The sequence below is a fragment of the Halyomorpha halys genome, unplaced genomic scaffold (genome assembly GCF_000696795.3).
Source record: "Halyomorpha halys isolate HHAL.00 unplaced genomic scaffold, Hhal_1.1 Scaffold1244.1, whole genome shotgun sequence".
NCBI lineage: Eukaryota > Metazoa > Arthropoda > Insecta > Hemiptera > Pentatomidae > Halyomorpha > Halyomorpha halys.
Genome location: NW_027115414.1, coordinates 333,314 through 347,314, shown reverse-complemented (window position 1 = coordinate 347,314; position 14,001 = coordinate 333,314). Strand labels below are relative to the sequence as shown.

The following is a 14,001-nucleotide window of genomic DNA, read 5'->3' as shown; positions in this document are numbered from 1 at the left end:
ACAAATGTTTTTGGAGTTCTATCAATGGGTAGATTCTCCACATGTTTTTATCATGTCATAATATTACTTACAGCAAATTTACTTGATGTGCATATATGTGTACAGTTGTAAATAACAATAAATAAATTAATTTAAAAAAAATTATTTTTAAGAAAATAAACGATCTCAAGTACAGCGAGGACCAAAAATAACCTTTTAGCACAATTGGCCCTGTGAGAAGAAGTAAGGCAAAAGTTGATAGTCTAATTCCACTGAAAGGGTAACTGTGTCGCTGTGTCGGATAGATGCGATGTGACGAGTACCGAGGTCACACGGCTCGTTATCAACAGCCAATCAGTTGCTATCACTACCCAAGCCCTGTCACATCAACTTCGTGTTCAAATAAGATGGTATCGATATAAACTGTCTATTTATCTAGATAGAATCTATCGAAATTGTTTTTAAAGTGATAGAGTCTTGAAGTCGATTTAATTTTTTTTTTATTTAAATGTATTTATTGAAATCAACAACAGAATGCATAAAACAAATAATTTTAAATAAGGAAATAAATAATAATAGTAAATTCTCTTCTCTAACAATTTTATTTTTAAATAATTTCATTCATTTATCCATTATCTTATCTCAAATGTTAGCTCGATCCAATGTCCCATTATATTGAGTATTATCTCTTTGGATTAATTATGAAACTCATGTGCTGATTTGTTACCTAAGTACAACAGCCGGGGTGAAAAAAAAGGAAGTCATTTCACCCCAATAAATAATAAGAGAGAGAGAGAGAGAGAGAAATACTTTATTCATCTATGCTGCCTAAATACATCGGGTTGCTATATCACACAACATATTTATCAGTCCGTAATCGGACATATATAAATTACATGGTATTAATAAGATATAAAGAAAACAATTTTTTTCCCTTTCCTTCAATCAATTTCGGTCTTTATACTTTATATTTTTAATTCACACGATCAACAAATTCGCTCTCCGGAATTCACCCTCCTAGATCCTCTTCAGTGACCCGCTAAACGAATTCACTATTAGACGGCAATGTGAGATCAGACCATCATTTATAGTCACAGCAGTAGATCAGTTTACCAAAAAGAAACAAATAGATGCATTTTACAAGAATAAGACTAGCACATAGATTCAAAGGAAAATATAATAAAAATCCGGTTATAAGAAGCACTTGAATGGATAAATAAGTTTAAAAATATATATAAATAAATAAAAATAATAATACTAATAAAATAAAATAATTTAATGAATAAATACGTTAAAACACACAAATAGAGAGGTCAACATATTAAAACAAATAAATAAAACAATGGCGACTGTTTCAATCCGTAAAACAAAATTAATCTTTCATTCGGAACTCTATATCTTTAAAAGTGCCAACAACACTAGAAAACCTAACAGAAAATCATTAAAAGAAGAGAGAATTTCCTAAAACATGAGCCCTAACAGAGATGTTTATGTTCAAATGTTGTCGAGATATAGATTTTTAAATAGAGGCATTTCATAAAAAATGCAAAATCCTACCAAATCACATTCATCCTACGTCGTAAACCTTCGTCTTGCCCCACAGTATCTTTTATAATACCCCACTTATTCCTGTTGAACAGATCCGTTACTTAGGACTACATCTGGACAAACGACTAACTTGGAATCCTAATACGAGACTTAAAAGACAGGAAACTGCTCGTCGATTCCGACTATTGCAGCACTTACTAAACAAATGGTCTAAACTTCTAATCCATTACTAAATAAGGACTATAATAAGGTATATCTGGACATACGTAGTTGAGCTTTGGGGATCCACTAAACCTTCGAATCCCTATCGTATCCACTGCTTCTTACTTTATCATAAATCAAGTTATATATCAGGAACATAATGTTCCATATATTGCCGATTTGGCCAGAACCACATACCATTCCTTCCATGATAAACTTCCCAACATCCCAAATCCACTTGTTTCTAACCTGGCTCCTCCTTCATTACCTGTTATTCCTCCTTGGCGTCCGAAAAGAAGATAGCTACGAGATCTTCTCTTCCAGAAATGAGGTGATTCTCCACATGCTTGAATTGAACTAACAGCAAATTCACTAGTTCCATATATCTTTATACAGTTGTAAATAATAATAAATAAATTAGTAAAAAAAAAAACTACAGGGACTCGGGTTCGAATCCAGATGTGGCAGATAATTATTTATTCCGTTACTGTAGCCGTGAGTCAACCCTGTGGGTTCAGTAGCCCTCTATAAAGTAGATAACTCTTAATTGGTTAATACACTACCTGGTTGTCCGCTACGGATGTAGTAATTGGAGTGGGAATTTGCCAGACATATTTTTCCTAAAGCGGTAATTTAAATTTTTTTTATATAAAAGGAAAGAAAAAGATCATATAACCTATCTATTTAATGTTGAAATTGTTCGTTTTTTGATTTTTTATTCTCCCTTTTTCTCATATTTTAGTGTGTACTGTAGTTTATTATATTTCTTTTTTATCTAATGATTTACTTTTTTATTTTTTCCGCTTTCATTATTTTCGTTAATCTTGTTTATTTATACTTTTCATTGTACATCTTATTTTTTAAAATTTATTTAGTTCATTTTTATATAAACTTTAATATATTTTAAATCATAATTAGCCACACTTAGTTAACATTTATTTCATGTTATCTATTTTCTTACCTTATTTAGTGATTCTATCTTTTCTAGCCCTGAACGTTGGCTCACATTAAACAGTTTAGTATACTTTATCCGTACCTCGACCATTTTCCTTTTCTATATTATTAAGGTCGATCAATGATACTCCAGTAAAATATTCCTTCATTTATATATTTATATGAATTCGTATTTAAGGGTTTTTGTATTTGGGTTCTGATATATTTTCAGTTACTACATCTTTGTTTCCTTGACTTTAGGAAAGCTTTTGACGGTATTATACATTTAGAAATATTTAAGGAACTAAGATTAATAGGAAGAGAGGACAAATATATTAAGATAATAACAGAGCTTTATAAGGAGATGACAGCATTTATTATGACTGAAAAGAAAAGACAAAGCTTTGATGTTGAGAGGGGTGTGCCACAGGGTGATCCGCTATCCCCAATTTTGTTTGTTCTTGTGTAGGAGATAGTGTTCTGGCGTCTTAGATGGGAAGAATTTGCCATTAAAATGAATGGAAAATGGCTGAGCAACCTACGTTTTGGAGATGATATTGTGCTCTTTGCAAAAGGCATGGAACAACTGAGAGAAATGATGAAGCGGCTTCTGACATTGTGTGAAGAGGTTGGTCTTTATCCGAACTACCAGAAGAAGAAACTTATGACAAATGGCATAAAAGAGGAGTGTGAAATTAACAACCATAAGTTGGCACATGTTGAAGAATATATTTATCTGGGTCAGTTAATATCATTCACGGATAGAGGAGCAAAGGAGATCCAGAGGAGATTGGCATTCGACTGGAAAAATATTTGGTCCTTCAGGCATATAATGAAGGAAAAAAAAATATTGACCATAAAAAACTGGTCTTTGATAGTTGCATTAACCCAGTGATTACTTATGGATGCCAAACATGGTCACTGACTATAGCTCAGGAGAGGAAAGTACAGGTGTGGCAAAATAATATTGGAAGAAGCATTGTGAATGTGAGGAAAAGGGATCGAATAAAAAATATTTAAATTCAGAAAGAAACAAGTCTCACTGACAACTGAAGATGACAAGATTGAGCAAATGGAAATGGGCAGGGCATCTCCTTCGGTGGGAAGATGCCACAGAATGGATTTCATATGACGAAGATGGAGCGATATGTGTAAGAGGATGGCAGGACCCCTCTGTCTGAGAGCTGCTAGGGACAGGGATGTCTAGGAGGAGAAATGGAACTCACCTCCCAATAGGGCTGGTCACCCTGGGAAGTGCTGACTATTACTGTCCAAAGGGAAGGCCTATGCAGGAAAGGATACAGAAAGATGGAGAAAAAATTGATAGAAGCTAGTGTTTTGTCAACTATTATATATACATATATATAAATTTATTTATTTTTCTCTCCATCTTCTTTAAAATTTTATATTGTATTTTGTATGATTTTTAATCTATTGCATAAATAAAAAACTATGTCATTTCATATTTTCAGTTGCAAGGGATAGAATCTCTATTTTGATATATTTACTTTGACATGGTGTCATCTTCTGTAGTACAATAAAACAAAAACGACAAGTGGGAGGCTTTGAGGCCGGTTGATATAGACTATCCTTTGTTATCGCTGCCTGGGAACATCACTGGATGCTGATTACATAAACTGCTGCCCACAGCCTACTTCATTGGGGTAAACAATAATTGAATACCAACCCTCTAGTTTCCTCTTTAAACTAAAATATTGCTAATTATGAATCGGGCTAAAATTTAGCTATCCTCAACTAGAAGATAATTAGTATTTTGTTCAAGGGCCGGAGGAGATAAAAAAGGTTAATATCCAAATGTAATGGTTAGAACGGCTACAGGAGAAGATGAAATAAATTGTATAAGGTAAATAAAAGATTAAAAGATAACAAACATTAAAAACTAAATACAGTTGATTAAATAAAAGTTAAGAAAAAAAAATATGAAACATAAAGAAAGGAATAATACAATAAATCAAGAAATAATAAGACTAATATTTGAAGAAGATAGCTGACCAGATGAACTGAACTGTAAGAGGGTAGCCCGGGTGGCGGTCAATTAATGCAAAAGGATAGTGGAAAAAACTTTTTATTGTTTATTAAAGTTTTGCCCAACTCATTAATTATATATATCTGTGTAATAAAAAAATTACCATTTTTTTACGGTTAGAAATGAGGTGAGAAAACGTATTTTTTTTTTTAATATCTTTATTGAAATTCACAACTGTATATTACATAATAAATTCAGTGAATTTGATCTTAGTTAAAATGGAGTGTTAGAGGTGTATAGAGCAACTACCCATTGGTAGCACTCTAATGACATTTTTATTAATTTATTATTTTTAGGCGCCTCAGAGGATTCTCAGGAATGGAAGAGGATGTAAGGTTAGAAACTAGGATGTTTGAGTGCTTAGGGAGTTTATAATGGAAGGAGTGGTATCTGATTCGGGCTAGATCGGTTACATAGGTAACATTTGTCCGAACAACTAAAAATCAATATTTTGTCAAATATCATGAAAAACTACTACTCCTACGAAGATAAACATCATAAATTACTCTATGACGTAGTAACTATCTTTAATATGCGGACTAATAGACATCAGTACATCGAATTATTTCTGATATATAGATGTTCCTAAATAAACTCACTAACTACTTTTTTTTCAATGCGTTGTTTATGAAATGCTTTTTTTTTTTTTAATTCTGCACATCGGATACCATTGAACGTAAATTGTTCTAGCAAATTAACTCAACATCAAATGATACTGTCTTAGGTTTTCTAATGTTGTAGGTAATTTTAAACATATGAGAGCCTGACATTTTGTATTCCAAAATATTGTTTTATTTATTAATTATTTTCTCTATGTATTACCAGAAATGAAACTAACAAATTGTAGTTGTTGTATTTTTAAAATAAATTGCAAATTATATTATTTTAAAGAGGATAATGAATCTTCGAAACGTCCAAAAATAGAGTAAACATATGTATTGGAAACATTGTATTTTAATTTTTGTAGGAAGTATTTGACCTTCAGAAAATTATTATAATTTTCAAAATATAATTATAAATCCAGTTTTGATGAGTTGTCAGTGTAACCTCAGTTTTATTAGTTAGAAATGGTTTTATTTTACACTTTTTTTTAGATATTAAATATGGTTATATGAATAATTAGAAAACAAGATAGAATCTAATACTACAATAAATGCCCCTTTAGTAATCTCCACCGATTTGAATTTACCCATTTTTTATTATTTAATTTATTTCACCTGCCTAAATTGATAGCGAATTTGCATATAGCTAGATGTAGTGGTCAATAACTGTTATCTCAAAGCAACTCAAGATAGCGCCAGGGATCAAATTCACGTGACTGCTAGAGATTACTACATTCTACTAAATCGTTAGATTAGATTCCAGTTTAACAAAACGCTCGAAATCCCCAGAGTTAGGCTGCACAACAAAGCTTAACCGACGGCAATTAAAACAACAAATCTGCACGAAACAAGAATTATAATATTTATTATAATATAATTTGTATACAAATTGTAACAGGAATATTTAGAAATTTCTCTAAATCTTTATTTATAGTTATTTTGGATATCATGGTAATTCCCAAGTATTTATATTTAATTATAAATATTGCTACGTATCGAGGTTTTGATAATTCCCACAACATTATGATAAATGTCGTTAAATAATCTGCACCGACACCTGTTCTCAAGAAAGGGGCACTTCTCAACAAAGCGGAGCTCTGTGTTTATGTACAAGATTTTTTCACACCTTTAGGGACCACAGTTCCTTCCAAGTGGTTAATAAAAACTAGGTATAATTACTAGTCAAAATTGATGAATCTGCCAAGTATAGGTAGGGGGAATAAAAAATGGCATTAGTTTCAAAACCTTAAAAAAACATTAATTTTTCATTCGGAGCTCTATATCTTAAAAATTACCAACAATACTAGAAAATCTAAGAGAACGTTATTTAAAGAAGAGTAAATTTGCTGAAATATTAGCCCTAAATGAGCTATTTACGTCCAGCTTACGATATAAATTTTTAAAAAGAAAAATTTCTTAAAAATCTACTGAAAGATTAGTAGTTATATTTATTTATTTTGAGAAATCTATATCTCAGCAACTATGTGACATACAGATGTCTATTAGCACTCAAATTAAAGCTAGTTTAATGGCCTATAAAGAAGTTTATGACCTTTACCTTCCTGAGAATAGTAGTTTTCATGATATTTGCTTAAATAAATTGATTCACAGTTGTTCGGACAATAAGTTTCATTTGTAAAAAACTTCATTTCAGAAACCATTGGACGTATAGATGTCTTCCAGCGCTCAAATTAAAGCTAGTTAAATTTACTACAAAATAGTTAATCATATTTTTCTTTGTAGAAGTAATAGTTATTATGATATATGACAAAATAAACTAACAAAATGTTAATTTCTAGTTGTTCGTATAAAATGTTGGATTTTTGAAAAAATATATCTCTAGACCCATAAGACGCCTATGTCTGCTAATACTCAAAATAAAGGAAATTTAACTTACTATAAAGTAGTTTATGACACTTATCTTCGTAGGGGTAGTTCTTATGATATTCACATATGAATATTAATTTGGTAAATGAAAATTTGTCCGAACAACTATAAATCAATTTATTTTAGCAAATTTCATGTAAACTATTACTCCTACGAAGATAAACCTCATAAACTACTTTATAGCTCATTAAACTAGCTTTAATTTGAGTGCTAATAAACGTCAAGTGGTTTTTGAAATATAAATTCACTAACTACTGAACTTTCATAATGTCCCATACAACATTATTCTGAAACGTTGCTTTTCAAAAAGCTATTTCTCGGAAAATATTTAACGTGAATAATTCTATTAGGGCTCATATTTTAGCAAATTTATTATTCTTTAAATGACGTTCTTTTAGATTTTCTTTTGTTGTTCCTACTTTTTAAGATATGGAGCTCCGAATGAAAAATTATTTTTTTTATCGCTTTGAAACAGCCGTCATTTTTTATTCCCTCTGCCTATACTTGGCAGACTCATCAATTTTGGCTAGTGATTATACATAGTTTTCATCAAAGTAATCAAAAATTGGGGTGAGATAACCGCCTTTTTTCTCCCCTTGGGCTCTTGTACTATTAGGACCTAGGAGAGACACTCACCTAGGGGGCGTTCTATCTTATACTCAATGAGAAATAGGATTCTAAAAAGGTGACTCCCCTCTTTGGATCAAGTGGGAGCAGAGGTAAAGAGAATACAGAAGTAAGAAGACCGAAGAGAGGGCAAGATTTTGACGAGACGAAGTGACGACTAAGGAGACTGAGAGTGAAGACTAAGGAGTGCTCTTCAGACATGGAACACCATCCCTCATACCAAGATGTCACGCCACACTACGATATGAATCATCCAAATCAGCAGCTATAAGTATATATTAGGCAATAAGTAATAATATAATAATCATATTTTATGGCAACCATTTATCTGAATCATTTTAATAACATCGTTTATCAATAAATTGTAAATAAATACTTATTTATGTAGCTTATTAACTATTATATTAAACAATACCACCCCTTACTATATTATATAATTAATGGTAACAATATTTTATAAATATAAAGGTATTTAATTGGTTAACAGGTAAACACACAAAAGCCTTTGGAAAAGGATCCAATTATAATAATTGATTTTACAGGACTCAATATAAATTAATTAATTAACTTATTTTTGGACATGATAATAATTGCCTTCGGTGATTATCCTGGCATCTCGACTAAATCCCGAGACAGTACATAGCAATATTCATAATAAAAAAATAATAATAATCTATGTACAGATCGTGTGATATAAAAGAAAAAGCTAAATAAATTACTGTATCGGTACTCAGCTCATGAGATCACTTTGAAATTTAATAGGTACTACTGTTTTACTCTTTTTTTTTTTTTTAAAGTATAATAGTTGAAACCACTGCAAATTGACAAAGTTTTATTAAAGGAATCACCAGAGAAAAACAAATAGGCTTGGTTATAAACATTTATTTGGCGAGCGTGACGATTTAAATAAACATATAATCAAAATAAAATTAAAGGCCTTGAAGATATAATAAAATTAGCAAACTAAATGATAAGAATGATTAAAAGAATTAGAAATTAATAGTTATACATAAAATGATATACTGTGTCACGACTACTTACTTAGGTGGCGACTCCGATAGGTCAAAGCCGAGAAGAGACGGTTCTAAAGAAAGGATAGTCTACTCTGATAGATCAGGAAAAGATATTTTTGTCTGTAACAGTGGTGTATGCTATTCACGTTGCCTTTTTTTTCAGAAGTGGGCCTACGTCTATACTGGCTCAGTAATATATTCAGTTGTCACATTTTAATTAATTTAGCCACCATAATGGTACTTATCAAACGTAGTGAACTGTACTATACCACAGTTATTATGTATCATTATTAAATGGCCGAACAGCACAGTACAAATACAGACGGGTTCTGGTAGTGGTTTATAAAGACTATAATTAGCAATTAAAATGCCTTTGAACTAAAATGGTGCAACTAACACGCAGACAGGTTAAGAAATAAACTGTAATAACCAAAACTAATAACCATAATGTCCACACAAACAGTAAACGCAGACTGTGCTGGTAATGAGTTATAATAGCAACAACAGATTTAAAAACATAGATCGTCGGCCTGTTGCTATGCGATGCCTGTCAAACAACCCTTAGCAACCGTTTCTTTTAATCATTAATATATTTATTTTTTTTAATATTTATTTATTGCTATTTACAACTCTACATTATAATACATTTAGTAAATCTGATCTAAGTTAAATTGGAGTGTTACAGGCGTGTAGAGAAACCCATTGGTAGCACTCTAATGACATTTTACATTAGCTGGTCTCGTGGCCATCTTCTTTTCAGGCGCCTCGGAGGATTGCCAGGAATGGAAGAGGATGCAAGGTTAGAAAATAGGGGGTTTGAGTGGTTAGAGAGTTTATAATGGAAGGAGTGATATCTGGTTCGGGCTAGATCGGTTACATAAGAAACATTAAGGTCTTTATGTATGATTTTATTTGTGAAAAAGTAAGGAGCATTGAGGATTTTTCGAAGGATTTTGGATTGTAAGGATTGAATACGGGAATCTTGGTATTGGTATTGGAAAATTGGTATTGGTTTTCTTGACTAAAAAATATTCTATAGAAAATAATAAATATAAACGTAAATGTAATAAAATGAAATACTAGTACTATTTACAAATAAATTATTAAACTTAGGTTTAATAACTAATATTAAAAAATATTATAAAAACTAAAATAACCCTGTAAATTTAAAAACATTATAACAAATAAATGCTCAAATAAAGAAGTTTCATCTTGGAATAGAAATACAGGAACTAAACGTATTCAAGAGGACACAAAAGATTTACTGGAGCGTAGAGAATCTGCAAATATTGACTGCTCCTTATTCTATAGCCCTCAAGCAACTGCCAAAGACTGCAAATACCAGCAGCTGCCACAGACTGCAAATACTAACAGTGTTTCCCGATTTCTTCCAAACACTTACAAAGGTATTATGGATTTATAGCTAGTTCAAATTATGTCTGGTGCCACAGAGAAATAATTTTTAAAAAATCAGTTTACTGTTATTATTATGATTTTATTTTTATTAGAATAGTAAAAATACAGACTGTCTACAAATAAATTTTGATAAGATCGTATACATGCCAGTAAACTGCAAAGAAGCCCGGGAACTTCAGATTAATGGAAAGAAGACTTTAAATACCTGAGGTCAACAATAGATGGGAACGGTGAGTCGGAACCAGAGGTTAGGAGCAAACCTGGAATCGCAAGAAGGTTGACTAGAATGTTGCACTGGAATACGGTCATCTCAACGGACAACAAAAAGCGAATTTTTAGAAGTATTGTTGAGCCCTCAGTTAACTACGCCACAGAAACCTGGACACTTAATCCAGGAGTCTATTCTAAACTACAAGCGGCAGAGATGGATTTTTGGAGGAGATACCTGAGGATTACCCTCCTGGATAGAGTCAGGAATGAACATATTAAGAGCAGGGGTTACCAAAGGAGTTCTGGAGAGGATAGGAAGGAAGAGAATGCAATGGTATGGGGACTTTCAGCGGATACCAGAACATAAGTGGTCGGAGATACTTCTGCAATGGCGACAACCAGGAAGGTGGAGGAGAGGAAAACCCTGGACCTGGAGGAATGATGTGGAAGAGAACATGGCCGGCAGAGGATTCGAGGAGGAAGACTGGTGGGATAGAGAGGAGTGGAGGGACTCTTTGATTTAGCCAGGCTACCCATTGAGGGAAAAAAATGCAAAAGTAAAAGTAATATCGTAAAAAATAAAAAATTGAATTGTAGTCTTGTGTGGGCATTCCAAGTAAGTCTCTTGTCAAGATGGAGTTCTAAGTATCGAATCTGTTCAACAGGCTATATATAAAAATTTAAAAAATTTTATTAAGTTATAAAAAAGTACAGACTTATTATAAAAGTAATTTAAATTCTATCAAGCAAAGACAAAGTCCAAAAAGTGATTAAAAATGTCTGGATCCTGAGGAACAAAACTAGAGAAATTAAATGAGAAAAGTTCCGCAATATTAGAGTGTTAAAACTTAAAGACACGTGAAGATGAGACTTTAAAACAAAGTTAAACTGTTAGTAGATTTAACTCCCATTGAAACCATCAGTTTTAGAAGGTACAGGTATCTAGGCAGTCCGATAATTGTCAGTTCACACATGACCTGATAGGATCCTCAGTGACGACTAGATGCACCTCAAAGCCAATTGATAACAAAGCGATTTCCCACGTACCACTAATACCAACAACACAACTTCGTTGTTGAATTTGTCTCGAGCTATCTCAAACAGTAGGTTCAATAAACAAGCCAAACGTTTAATTTGGGTCCTGACAGTACACAGGCTGTTTCAGGATTAATTGCCCTAACCAAATACCTATAAAGGATCAAAGAACCAAAGAACTGGAAAAAAAGTCCCCATGAATGTTTGTCTGTTAACGCTTTGCTTAGAATATATTAGATTTTCATTATTATGAATTATTTAGGTTATAAATAAATTGTTTAAATACTTTATTAATAACTTATAAACCTGCAAATTCATATCAAATTTTATATAGTTGACCGTAAAGATTTAAATTTTTCTTATTTATTTCTTTGTAATTTTTTTTTAATACTCTTTATCTACTTTTACTTATTATTAGTTACTTGTTTTACAATCATTGTTATTATATCCTATATTGTATTAACTACCCTAACTATATTTTCTTCAGTATATACTTGTATTATTAGTAACGATATGTATCATTATAATTTTACTTAGTTATTCCTAAATTAAAAAATTATTATAGTCATTATTATTATCATATTTCTGTATCTTTCTCTTATTATTTTTCATTTTTCGTCATATCTTTATGACTACTTCCTGCATACGCGACGTATTTGAAATAGAAATATAGCCGTTAGACGGTTGGCCACCCCCTCCCCACTGATCTTTTAGTACGTCCCATACAACAATTTTATGAAATGTTGCTTTTTAAAAAGTTATTCGAAAACTATTTAACGTTTATGACTCATATTTTAGCAAATTTACACTTCCTTAAATGACGTTCTCTTAGATTTTCTTGTGTTGTTCCTACTTTTTAAGATATAGAGCTCCGAATGAAAAATTAGTGCTTTTTATCGCTTTAAAACAGCCGCCATTTTTATTCCCCCTACCAATACTTGGCAGACTCATCAATTTTGACTATTAATTATACATAGTTTTCATTAAAGTAATCAAAAATTGGGGTGAGATAACTGCCTTTTTCTCTTCTTGGGCTCTTGTACTATTATCACTGAGCCACCCCACTCCCATATTACAATAATATAAACACAAACGAAAATAAAATAGTACTTCAGAATTAGTTAAAGTTGTAGGTATTCATTCGTTACTAAAGAGTGGGTTCCATGATGGCAGTGATAGTGAAAGCTATTAGAGTCACTTGTGATTGTGTAGCATCATATTTACTGCCGTGCTATCAGGCTTTTATAGCTGATAGTTCTGCGAAGTATTTAAGCAAGCGCGATTGACTCTACTCTTCAGCTTCATTGTCACCTTCTGTTCAACCGTTCGCTTTGAACAGGTTTGATTTGTTCTTTGCTCGTTTATTATCATTTAAAATTATCATTATTATTTATATTTATTCTTTCAAGTCGTTTATTTAATCTCTACTTTCTTCTTTTTTTTCGTATTGTTTTTGTTTTATGTACATCGCCTGAACTTTTTTAACTGTATATTATAGGTATTTAAAAAAAAAATTTACTCTTGCCATTATTACTTATTTTTTATTCTTATCATTGTTTATTCAAGTTTATGTTATACTGATACTATTTTATGTCTTCCTTCCTTTTATTTATATGTAATTTCTTATGACTTTATTTTTACATAATATTTTTCCCAGCTGAAATTACCTTATTGTATTTTATTGTTGTAATATTCTCAGTTTTCTTTTTTTTCTTTTGTATCTTTTTAGCCCTGATGAAGCCCTGCAAAGTGGGGCGAAACGTCGGACATTAAATAGTTTTAAACTATTTGTTCCTTTTTTGACCGCAACCCTGACCATCTACTTATATTCATATCAACTTTTATTCACAGAGATTAAATTTTTGCATTTGCAGGTTTGGCTCCATTCTTTAAAAAGTCTTTTATGGACCTATGAAATCAGCCCAGACTAATCCGGTATTTAAGCAATAACTCTTCAATTCACAATAAGTGTTATATATATATTTTGTTAATTTTTATATTTAAATGAGTTTATTTACAAAAAAATCTATTTAAATATTTAAAACATATAAACAATCGAGAACTATCCTTCAAAGTCTATTAATAGTTTTAATAAAAATTGTTTTAATCAACAAATTGATTTCTATTATCTTCAAGAGCCGGACGTTTGTTAATACAAAAAAATAACGATTCTTTTAGCACCTTCCTGACTTACATTCTTTCTTCAATTTTTTTAAATAATTTATTATTGTTTTATTTATTTACCTAATTTTATTTATTTATTTTTTTTTTTAGAGTATGGTGTTTCACGTGTCAGAACACCCACATTATCCGGGCTTCAAGCAATGCGTCAGCTTCAACGTCTTTGAGCCTGCTCTCGAGACAGCCTACAATCTCTTCTGTGTATCAGCGATGTACTTCATCCCGCTGATGGTAATCATCTTCGCATACACCTGCATCATGTGGGAGATATCAAAGAAGAGCAGAGAAACCAGAGGTGAGATTTTCTTACAATAATTATTAA

At 31.5% G+C, this 14,001-nt stretch overlaps 1 protein-coding gene across 1 annotated transcript in view; it reads left to right on the top strand.

Annotated features, from left to right (window-relative positions):
- Positions 1–3,175: 3,175 nt before the first annotated feature.
- Positions 3,176–14,001, top strand: part of LOC106688967 (uncharacterized) — a 106,577-nt gene continuing 95,751 nt past the window's right edge. Inside the window, exons 1-4 of the mRNA XM_067052458.1 lie at positions 3,176–3,486; positions 10,059–10,243; positions 10,613–10,797; positions 13,773–13,974. Of these exons, the coding sequence (XP_066908559.1) occupies positions 3,176–3,486; positions 10,059–10,243; positions 10,613–10,797; positions 13,773–13,974 (883 nt within the window). The remainder of the gene's footprint in view (positions 3,487–10,058; positions 10,244–10,612; positions 10,798–13,772; positions 13,975–14,001) is intronic.